Source organism: Convolutriloba macropyga, unplaced genomic scaffold, assembly GCF_964194025.1.
Source record: "Convolutriloba macropyga unplaced genomic scaffold, txConMacr16.3 SCAFFOLD_1043, whole genome shotgun sequence".
Classification (NCBI taxonomy): domain Eukaryota; kingdom Metazoa; phylum Xenacoelomorpha; order Acoela; family Convolutidae; genus Convolutriloba; species Convolutriloba macropyga.
In genome coordinates this window covers 13,518-25,930 of record NW_027449446.1, presented here as the reverse complement: position 1 = coordinate 25,930, position 12,413 = coordinate 13,518, and the positions used below count along the sequence as shown (strand labels likewise).

The 12,413-nt window shown below is 31.5% G+C and overlaps 1 protein-coding gene across 1 annotated transcript in view; it reads left to right on the top strand.

The window, feature by feature from the left end:
• The window catches only part of LOC142355034 (uncharacterized), a gene marked incomplete at its 3' end in the record, with an annotated part of 42,396 nt that overhangs the window by 23,265 nt on the left and 6,718 nt on the right, over positions 1 to 12,413 (top strand). The window contains exons 8-9 of the mRNA XM_075407331.1: positions 31 to 284; positions 8,337 to 8,542. Coding sequence (XP_075263446.1) covers positions 31 to 284; positions 8,337 to 8,542 — 460 coding nt within the window. The remainder of the gene's footprint in view (positions 1 to 30; positions 285 to 8,336; positions 8,543 to 12,413) is intronic.

The window sequence follows — 12,413 nt, the reverse complement described above, 5'->3', positions numbered from 1 at the left end:
ATTACCTCAATTAACTCAATCAACTTTCAGCAGGTGAGAAAGCCGGCTTGATTGGCAACATCGCGGACGGAGGTTGCGGTGGTGGAGATGGCAACACAGATACCGCACTTGATGAAATGACCTCCCAGCCGAATGAAAAATCAGTCAATCAAGACGACTGCAACTTCGACTCGCTACCAAGTGTGCGATTCGCTGAACCCAAGAAGTCTTCAGGACCAACATCGTCAACATCGTCAGCTCCTGGATCTCTGTTTCGCCGTCTATCCGATATAAAGAGCATTGGGGTTAGTTTTAAAACAAAAAAAAACAAATAGAAGTAGAATTTTGAAACTAGATAGCCCAATTTGGGTCGAATGCTCCAATTTCCACGGCTCATTTGGTGAATAATTTTTGATAGCCTCATCCATGCGTGTCGTTGGAACACACAACAACACGGCTTCCATGATTCTTTTCGCGGTCTAAATAGTACAATACTGCACTGATTTAAGAAAAAAAGAAATATCAGATTTTGCCAAAACCAAAACGAAGAGAGAAAAAGATGTCAGACAGCTGCTTTTCAATTATATTTTTATGTATTGAACAAAAACCGAGTTGAGCATTTTTTGATCATACAATGAGCAGTCTTGTTTCATTTAAGACCCAAAATCTCTTTTTATGCTCTTTCAATGATTTAAATATATGGTCTTAAGAAATAAACTAGGAACCGAATTTGGTCTGTGAATGATATCTAAAGACTATATGCGGTCTGTGTATGCTGAATACAAAAAAAAACCTTTTTATGTGAACAAAAAATGTTAAACGGTTTGTATTTGAATGGAAAAAACTATTACTCAGACCAGTACAACACACATCTCCCACCATAATTACAATGACAAATAGTTTGTCCCATTTTTTCTCAACGATATTTTTCGGATTGAGTGTTCAAAAAGCAATAACTGTAACCCTACTAAAGAATAAAGACTTGCTCATTTTTTAGATTGTGGCATAATTATTGAAGAGTCATATATGATCTTTCTGTGGTAACTACGAGACCATAAAACTATACATAGAATATTATGATTAGAAAGAATTATTTATGAATTAACTATTATTTTGTGGTGATCGACCCCAAAGTTATTTTGCTTGACTATTTTCATATTTTTTAAAAATAATAAGTTAAAATTTATTATTTTCAAATTGATTTTCAAGTTGATTATCTTGCTTTCCTCAAGTTACGTTTACTATTTGAAAAACATGAAAAAACAGAAAGATGAAAAAATCTAAGTTTTTTCACCAAAAAGATAAATTGCGGGTTTTAAAATTTGTTTTTACCTATGATCATATGATTTCTGTTTATTAAATCGTCAAATCACAAAACTATTTCTGAGAACATATCTGACCTAACTGATAGATGCTAATTCCAGAAATAAGCATTTTGATTGAAGTACGCTAAAAAAGAGCGCGTACCTAAAAAACTTGTTTCCAATATGTTATGACTCTATTGAACGGAAATGAGGATGAACAACAATAAGTTTATAAGTTTTTACAAAATGTGTCTTTTCTGCGCAAACGATCTGAAAAAATGAAGAATTATACAGTTTTGTTCGGAGATTATTTAAAATTCTCTGAGATCTTTCATAGCTGTCTCAAACATCAAGGGCATCCAGAAAAAATTCTTTTTATTAGCAGCCATGATTAATTTGTTGACTCTAAAATATCCTGTTCAAATAAAAAATCTTTATGATAGTTTTCATAATACATTCTGGTAAGTTTTTTTCATTGGAACATCCATACTTTTCTACAACTGTCATTGGTTTTAGATAATTTCTCAAAATAAAATCTCCCCCGCTTTTTAAAAAGTGAGTTAAATATAAAGAATAATATTAACGTGCTTTAAAGTGAAGGGATTCAATATTCGATTACCTTTGCTATTTCCAGGAATATATACTCCAGGGCTGTAAGAAAAAGTATCCATAAAATGTGATTTTTTTCACGGCCAATTCTATTAGATAAAAAACTTCCATTATTTGTCCCGAATACTAAAATGTTAATTCTCTTTTTAAAATGACTATTTTCATTTTTGGTACTGAAAGATATGAAAGCTACAACATTTTCCCTTTTGATGAGAAAATTTTATGACTGTGCTTAAGTTAGTAGAAAATTTGGAGGTAGGGAAAACCGGAGTCAACTTTGTACACTTTTCTATTTTTTTTGTTTTACCTTTGATAACCTTTGTTTAACCTTTGTTCGAACAAGAAGCTTTTATACTCAAATGAGTTTTATGTGTGGTTGCTTTCATTGTAAAAGAATTGACAATCGGAAAGGATTAAATTTTGTCATGAGCTTCGAATAAACTATATCTTTTGTACAAAATTATTGAGAAAAAAATGGTGCACCTGTTGAAACTTTTTTTTTCGTCTGATTGTAGGCATTATCATTTTTTGTTCTTTTTTTGTTCAGTCAATTTCGGCCGATCGATATATTCATCGTAGAGAATTGTGAGTGGTATCATTACAAAGCTCGTCCAGCATAGAAATCGAAATCATAAGATTTTTTTGTGTTTCCTCTTTTTCGAGGAGTTACCGAGGATTGAAGTTTTGTGTGAACTTGTGATATTTTGTCCAATTTTAGTGGAATTTACGTGTAATTTAGAGTAATTCTTCAAATTAAAACGATTTTTATAAAAAATTTTGATTCAAAATTACATTTCACGCAACAAAAAGAATTAAAACTGAGTTTCTAATAGACGAAAGGCGATAAAAAAACTAGTTCTGGTCTCATAGGGAAGTTCACTATCAAAAAAATCGTCCAATTCTATTTCAGACCTCCTTTTAAAAAACAGATTTTTTCCTTATATCACATAGACACTATTTTGCTTGACTATTTTCATATTTTTTAAAAATAATAAGTTCAAATTTATTATTTTCAAATTGATTTTCAAGTTGATTATTTTGCTTTCCTCAAGTTACGTTTACTATTTGAAAAACATGAAAAAACAGAAAGATGAAAAAATCTAAGTTTTTTCACCAGAAAGATAAATTGCGGGTTTTAAAATTTGTGTTTACCTATGATCATATGATTTCTGTTTATTAAATCGTCAAATCACATAACTATTTCTGAGAACATATCTGACCTAACTGATAGATGCTAATTCCAGAAATAAGCATTTTGATTGAAGTACGCTAAAAAAGAGCGCGTACCTAAAAAACTTGTTTCCAAAATGTTATGACTCTATTGAACGGAAATGAGGATGAACAACAATAAATTATAAGTTTTTACAAAATGTGTCTTTTCTGCGCAAACGATCTGAAAAAATGAAGAATTACACAGTTTTGTTGGGATATTATTTAAAACTCTCTCAGATCTTTCATAGCTGTCTCAAACATCAAGGCCATCCAGAAAAAAATTCTTTTTATTAGACAGCCATGAATAATTTGTTGACTCTAAAATATCCTGTTGAAATATAAAATCTTTATGATAGTTTTCATAATACATTTTGGTAAGTGTTTTTCATTGGAACATCCATTTTGTTCTACAACTGTCATTGGTTTTAGATAATTTCTCAAAATAAAATCTCCCCCGCTTTTTAAAAAGTGAGTTAAATATAAAGAATAATATTAACGTGCTTTAAAGTGAAGGGATTCAATATTCGATTACCTTTGCTATTTCCGGGAATATATACTCCAGCGCTGTAAGAAAAAGTATCCATAAAGTGTTATTTTTTTTCACGGCCAATTCTATTAGATAAAAAACTTCCATTATTTGTCCCGAATACTAAAATGTTAATTCTCTTTTTAAAATGACTATTTTCATTTTTGGTACTGAAAGATATGAAAGCTACAACATTTTACCTTTTGTTGAGAAAATTTTATGACTGTGCTTAATTTAGTAGAAAATGTGGAGGTAGGGAAAACCGGGGTCAACTTTGTACACTTTTCTATTTTTTTTTTGTTTTACCTTTGATAACCTTTGTTTAACCTTTGTTCGAACAAGAAGCTTTTATACTCAAATGAGTTTTATGTGTGGTTGCTTTTATTGTAAAAGAATTGACAATCGGAAAGGATTAAATTTTGTCATGAGCTTCGAATAAACTATATCTTTTGTACAAAATTATTGAGAAAAAAATGGTGCACCTGTTGAAACTTTTTTTTCGTCTGATTGTAGGCATTATCATTTTTTGTTCTTTTTTTGTTCAGTCAATTTTGGCCGATCGATATATTCATTGTAGAGAATTGTGAGTGGTATCATTACAAAGCTCGTCCAGCATAGAAATCGAAATCATAAGATTTTTTTGTGTTTCCTCTTTTTCGAGGAGTTACCGAGGATTGAAGTTTTGTGTGAACTTGTGATATTTTGACCAATTTTAGTGTAATTTACGTGTAATTTAGAGTAATTCTTCAAATTAAAACAATTTTTATAAAAAATTTTGATTCAAAATTACATTTCACGCAACAAAAAGAATCAAAATTGAGTTTCTAATAGACGAAAGGCGATAAAAAACTAGTTCTGGTCTCATAGGGAAGTTCACTATCAAAAAAATCGTCGAATTTTATTTGAGACCTCCTTTTTAAAAAAAAAACAGATTTTTTCCTTATATCACATAGACACTAATCACTTTTCATCTCGAGGTTCCGTTTATGACAAATCTGATTCACAGTCCAATGAAGCCCCATGAAAAAATTCCTTTTCAAAGAATCGCTCGTATTTTTTTGGCTGCGACTCTGATTTTTAAATGAAATTTTGTTTTTTTGAGATCTTACTAAATTTTTGGAATCCTTTGTCGTAAACTCTAAAATTGCAATATCTTTCATGATGAGCATTAAAGGAACTTATCGAGGGCTTTGAGTGGACAGCTAATGGCTGTTAAAGACTTTAAAAATGGTTTTTCGAGAAATTTTTTGAACATTAACCGATCATAAACTAATCTCGTGAATTAGAAGTCACCTTCAGTAATGACACGACCCTCTTACTTTTTACTGCAATCAAAATTAGTCTGGTCAGCGGTTTATCTTCTTATTATTTGTTATATGACTTCAATGATACAAAACTTCGAAATTAAAAAAAAATTTGGATTTTTTTGTTTATTGGTAACTCTTGAAAACTTTTCACATTCTCCTGATAATAATATCTCCCATTGGCTTACAGAGTATTTTTCAATGGATCCTGGCAAAGTTTTCAGAGAAAAGTCTATGGTTTAAATAGCTTTGTCACTTTGTTCGCGCACTTTTTCACTTAATTTTCTGTTTTTGCCTGTATTTGTTGTTGTTTCCATAGTCATATGATTTATTGTGATGTCTTATCGATTACCTATGCATGATGGCTGTGATGTCTTATCGATTACCTATGCATGAAAAATGTCCTTGTTTTTCATTCGAGGGACAATTGAGTGTATTTATTGGCTTCCGTTGAAAGCTATTGGATTTAATGGCTGTTAAGACTTTAAAAATGATTTTCCGAGAAATTTTTTTAATGTTAAACGATCTTAACCCTTAGTTTTTATCCCTTATCCCTTAGATCTTAAAAACCAGACCTTTCTCTTCTAATTCAACCGAAATTATTCTGTTTAGCGGTTTTATAATTTAACTATTGGTGTTATAACTTCGATTCACGAGTTTTCATAACTTTTTTTAAAGTTTTTGGCTATCTTTTTTTAAATTCTGGTTCCTTTTGGAATCTTAACACATTATACTAATATTGATAGTTTCATTGGCTCAAAGACGACAACGCTCAATGGATCATACCAAAAATTTTAGAGAAAAGTTTCTGGTTTAAAGGGCTTCGACACTCCTTGCGCACTTTCGTACCAATTTTTTTCTGCCTGCGTTTTTTGTTGTTTTCATAGTCAATGACTTTTTGTAATGTCTGATTGATGAGTTATGAATTCCGAACATGCCATTTTTTTGTTGTCTCATCGAGGCATAACTTAGCGTTTTCAGTAGCTCCCGTTGAAGGATATTGAATTTAATGGCGTTGATACTACGGTTTTTCTCAAAAAATTTTCGTTGTTTTAATGTTTGTTCATGTTTGTTGATTTATTAGAGTCAAAATGTTCTAAAAAAACCTCTTGATATGTTAAAAATAATTGAAATAGGATAATTTTAACTGGAAAGTTCATTTTTTAATGGCTTCGACACTTTCCTCGCTCAATTTTTTTTTCAACTTGCTTTGTTAACCTGTTTATTTAATCTTTATGTAGCCATAAAATGCTGACCGGTCTCACAAGCTTGTAAGTGAGAATTGATTGAATAATGTAACCCTACCCAAAGAAGACTGTTTATAGCGATTATTCATCAAGTTATTAATTTTATACGTTTTTGAGGTTTACAGGATTTTTCAATTTTTTCAGTTTTTGTTGTTTTCGTTAACTTGTAACGTCTTCTCATCACTGAGAAGTCCCATGTTTTTTCAAAAAAAATAACAAGTTTACTGATATTATGACGTAACTAATGTTCCGTTTGTTGGACAATGTGTTTGCATAAAAAGTTATGTGAGTGGTGTATTTGTGTTCCTTTTTCTCTTCCCTTAGCACAATCGCGTAATAACAGATCCTAATGATTTTTAAATGTGGCCCATTTCAACTTATTTATTCATGCAGTATATAATAAGCTGAATTATTATAAATGGACTTTGAAATAAAAATATATAATATTCAAAAAAAAAAGAAATATTTTAATGGCTTCACTAAATTGTTTTTTTCGCAAGGTTTGTAATTTTTCTGCTTCTATAGTTGATTCCTATGGCTTAGTCTAAAACCAAAGACAAGTCCTATTGGTTTCAGTATGACTCTTCAATAAATTTTCTAAGAACTAATTCTATAAAAGCTAATGATTTTTAAGACTTGAAGTTATTCGGTTTAAAAAATGTTGATTGATTTTTAAATTTCGCCTCATTATTTTTTTTGTAGAATTGTTACCTAGTCTCAGTAAGAGAAAATCCCGTCTTCTGTGTAGTTAAGAAAAATTATATTGGTATAGTTAGGGCTTTGTCTAATTGTAATCTGACGTTGTTTGTAGGTGCTTTTAAAATTAGATATTGCATTTTTGACTTGAAACTTTTGATTTTGCTTTTTTGTAGTTGTTGTTTTTTTCTCGTACTCTTTTCAATGCAGATCTCGTTCTCATGAGGCATGGCATTAATTAATTCAATTATTATTTTGGTTGTGTAACAGTTTTTTTTTAACTCAAACATCTACTTTTGATTATCGTTAGCGTTTTGTCAAAAATGTAAGTCAAAGCACAGTTAATTCAAAAATATAGATGAGCGCGGGTCGGAACATCATGTGCCAACGCAAATTAACGAGCCTCCTTATTTTTTAAAGTTCAAACTGTTGATTGTCGCAGCACAGTACCATAAATTTGAACGCTTGAGAGAAACAAATTCCGAAAAATAGTGCAATTTTCAGAGTTCGTTTAATTTTTTTTTCGATTTTGGTTTAGTTGTTTTTTTATTTCTCTCTTCATTGATAAATTTGATGCACCGTGTTTTTAAGTCCGTCTTTTTACAACCTAAGCACACGTTCACTGTGGAAGCAAAAAGCTACCCACACCTAAAGAATTTTTGAGACAAGTCACGGGCCTCAAATAATACATTTTGAGTTGAAATGAGTTCTCTAGAAACAAGTCATTACGCTTTCTAATTTTTTATCATCTAGTAAACGGTTTTCAATTTTCACACATTTTTTAAACGGCACCTGCGTCAAATTGCAGGCAAATTTTCTTCCAAATTTACCCTAAGAGATGTCTAGTTTCGTATCTGTTGCTTCAAAATTACGCATAGTTCTCCTGCTCCTTGTCTTTCAACAAACTGCTGACAATCTTTTTCGTGTCCTTTGCCAAGAAATCTTTTGGTGTTTTGTGTCACTGGAGTTGTCTTGAGCCTGTAACTTTTCGGTAACGTTTGTATGCATGCCAGGTACTGATTTTAAAGCTGTTATTTTTGTTTTCGTCCATAAAATTGTCGATTTGGAACTACTGCGGCGTGGCGAACAGTAAAAGAGCAAAGCATCCTAAGCATATTTTCTGTGTATGCGGAGAAAATGAGAACAAACCTCGGTTTAAACTTCAAAATGTCCGGATTTTTTCACGCCTTAGCGCAAATGAAACGTAATGAGTAAATATAACGCTTAAAGAACGCAAGTTGTGTTTTACATAGTTTTTCGGTACCATAGCATATGCCAGAACAACCAAAGTTTACCCTGTATTTTACCGGATAGCTCAAATTATCAGAACGCCTATTTAGCATTTGACTATCATGGCATTGGGTTTTTTTTGGCTCACTGTATAAAATGCCATGTTACCCAATGATTACTATCCGAGAATGTTTCTTGCCTGGTTTCTCAACGTGGCAAATTGTTTCAGAGATCTCCCCACGGCAGCATAGTTCCTTCTGGAGATAAAAGTCAAAACGGGGGTGGGGGGTTAGAGGGAACGGGAGAAATGGATGAGCTGAGTGTGATTGGAGGAATGGGTCAGTTAGACGATAACACAGGTGTTCAGTTGAGACAGACAACCTATTCACAGTTCTACCATGCACCTGCTACAAAATTTTTCCTTCACATCTCAATGTAAGTTCTCAAGGGTTTTACTTCTTTTTACTTCTACTTCACCCCCTTTTCTTTTAATACCCCCCTCACCCTGAACTTTTCACCCCAAAACTCTTTCCAAACGCCCTAAACATCCCTTCTTTCTTCGAGTGTCAATATCGAGGGAATTTTTGCCCAAACCGTACATATTCCTAATGTTAAAAGCTAATAGTACCAATTATATGACGGATTAAAATCGGGATGAAACTATAGAGACATGTTTGAAAAATTGGTCGAAGTTGATTAAATAGTTGATTAAACATACAGGCGTCAAAAAGAGGGAAACCATTCGCAAGATAAAAGAAAATAAGATTATGTTATCCTTTTGAACCCGTAAACAATTTAATCCTATTTTTATTTCTTCATAGCATTTTTGTGAAATGCTTTGAAAAAATAAGAAGAGGTAGAAATTGCTGTGAATTTGAAATTGTGAAATGTGAATTGTTAATGTGAATTGAACAAAATTTTAAATGAATGATGCCTGTTTTTCCAATAATTAAAGTTTGCATAAATTAGAACCCATAATTTGCCATTTGAATCTCTGTATGATACAAACAAAATGCAAAATATCACCTTTCGATGGTCATATCTTATTGGTGGCTTGGGGTGATTCAAAAATCATTTCAAGCAATTGTTACACGATAATCAACCAGTAAGAATAAAAGTTATTGGTCTGACCCACTTGTGGGGGGAGGAACTATATACTCAAATTGATTTTTTTATGTTCAGTCAAATTTGGCCGATCGATATATTCATCGTAGAGAAATGTGAGTGGTATCATTAAAAAGCTGTTCTAGCGTAGAATTCAAAACTAAAAAGATTTGTTTGAATTTCGTTTCTTTCGAGGAGTTATCGAGGATTGAAGTTTTGTGTGAACAAGGGATATTTGGCATGATTTTGTTCCTTTTTTGTGCAATTTTTCTTCAAATTAAGATATTTTCTATTAAAATAGTATTTCAAATTTAAATTTCATGCCACAAAATGAATCAATTGTGAGTTCCTAATAGACTGAAGGCGGAAAAAGACTAGTTCTGGTCTCATAGAGAAGTTCACTATAAAAAAAATCGAATTCTGTTTGAGAGCTATCTCTTAGAATACTTTTCAGTTTTTTAATCTTTTTAAGTCACCTCGAGACTAGTCAGTTTTTTTGTCGAGGTTCCGCTAACGACAAACCTCATTTACATTCATATGAAGCCCAATGAACAAAAAAGTTTGTTTTCAAGGAATTGCTGATTCTTTTGGCTTCGACACTGAGATTTCGTTATTTTATTTGACCGTAGAGTTCATTATGTTCCGTAGTGAGCATTAAGTGAACATATCTAGTGCTTTGAGGGGACAGCTAATGGCTGATATGTCTTTAAGCATAATTTTTCGAAAAATTTTTGAGCATTAACCCATCATAAATTTATCTCCTTGAAATACAAGTCAGTCTCAGTAATGAAAGGACCTTTTTTTCTACTGCCACCAAACTTTATCTGTTTAGCGGTTTTATCTACTAACTATTGGATATATGGCTTCAATGACACAGGATCTCATATTTTTTTTTAATTTTTGTGGTTATTTTTGTGTTCTTGGTTTCTTTTGAACTCATATCACATTATCCAAATAATGATAGCTCCCATTGGCTTAGAAAATACGTTCAGTAGATCACCGATAAAGTTTTCAGAGAAAAGCATATGTTTTAAATGGCTTCGACGCTTTCTTCTCGCATTTTTCTACTGAATTTTTGGTTTATGCCTTTTTTGTTGTTGTTTTCATAGTCATAGACTTATTGTGATTTTTTATTGATTAACTATGCATGAAAAAATCTCTTTTATCCCATTGGGTCATATTGGAGTGTAATTACTGACTTCCGTTAAAAGCTATTGAAATTGCTGGCTGTTAAGTCCTTAAAAAAAAATTTTTGATATATTTTTTTAAAGATTAACCAACCTAAGTTTTTTTAGTCAACTGTTAGTCTTTTTCAGTATTGACAGGACCACCTTCTTTTCTACTGCACACACTATTAACCTGAATTTTTGGTTTTATCTTCTACCTAATAGTTTTAAGACTTCAATGCCACGGGTTTTCATAATTTTTTTAATTTTTCGATACTTTTTCTTATTTTTGGTTCCACTTGAAATCTTATCAAATTATCCTTATACTGATTGTTTTCCTTGGTTTATTTAAGATGTTCAATGTATCATGGACAAAGTATTCACAGTAGAGCCTATGATTTAAATTTCTTCGACACTTTCTTCATGCACTTTTCTACTGAATTTTTCACTTTTGCCTCTATTTGTTGTTGTTTTCATAGTCAATGTCGCGTTGTAATGTTTTATTGAAGAAATAAAAATGGCAAAAAATCTTACCGTTTAATCAATTTAGCTTCGCCTTTGGCTACCGTTGAAATTTTTTAATTTTGGAGTTGATACTACGAGTTTTCTCAAAAATTTCGTGGTTCTAATGTATTTGTTCATATTTGGTGATTTTTTGAAGTTATATTATTGAAAAAAATAATCCCATTGCTGTCAAAAAAATTTTTTTTAACTAGAAAACTTTTTATTGAAAAGTTTACTTTTCAAAGCTTCCGACACTTTTCTCGCTCAATTTTTTTTCTTTATTTTGTTGTTTTTTCCTGTTTTTTTTGTTCTTTAGGTAGCGGTAAATTGCTGACCGGTCGCATAAGCTTATTATTGAAGGCTTAATGAATGATGTTACCCGAAGAACTCAATTTATAGCGCCTGGTCTTAAAGTTTATGATATACATTTTCATTTTTTTTTCCAAAAAATTTTAGTCTTTGTCGTTCTTTTCGTCAATTTGTAACTTATTTTCATCATTGAGAGGTCCTGTCCGATTTCTTGTATTTCAAAAATAACATATCTATTTATTCGATTTTTCACTGACGTTTTGTTTGGAGGACAATATGCGTTTTTTCAAACGTTTCGGGATTGGTCAATTTTGTGTTTCTTTTTCTCTTCTTTCAAGACCATCCCGTAATAACAGATCCCAATGGTTTTCAAATGTGGCCCAGGTAAACTTAGTTAATATCTCAGTATAAATCCTTCAGTTGAAGTAGTTGAAATAACAGTTGAATTGAAAGTACTTAATAATCAGAGAATAGCTGATGATTTTAATGGTATCAATAAATTGTGTTTTCGCAACTCGTTTGTAATTTTTTGAGTTTTTCCGCGTCTTTAGTCCGTTTCTATGGTTAAGTCTAACCAAAGTCAGGTCTTTTTCGTTTCTTAACAACTTTTTAGAAATTTGTCAAATTCTATTTAGTCAAAAGCTAATCCATTTTAAGACATTTGAAATTTCTTGGTTTAAAAAACATTGATTAATTTTTGATTTTCGCCTCATTATTCGCTCTCTTTGTCGACTTTTTACCTAGTTTCATTAGGAAGAATTTCCATCTGCTTTATAGTTAGGAAAAAGTAAATTTGCGTAGTTAAGGTTTTATCTGACTGCATTTTGACGTTGTTACTATGTGCTTGTAAATTTTGATATTCAGTTTTTGCCGAGAAATTTTTGTTTTTGCTGATTTTTTGGTTTTTTTTGTCTCGTAGTGTCTTTAAGGTCAGATCTTATTGGCGCTGTCATGCTATAAGGCATGGCATTATGTAGTTCAATGAGTAAATAGGTTGCGTAACTATTGTTTCAAGCTAAAACATCTATTTTTGTTATTTCCTCATTTGGTTGACAATTGAGTCAAAATGTAGATAAGCTCGGGTCGGAACATCATGTGCGCACGCACATTAACGAGCCGCCTTTTTAGGTTGTATTATCAAAAAAGCTATCGAGTATAGAATATTTGGACAGATTCTTGAATTCAGACTTTATCAACATTTGAAATAAATAGAAGGCCGGTAG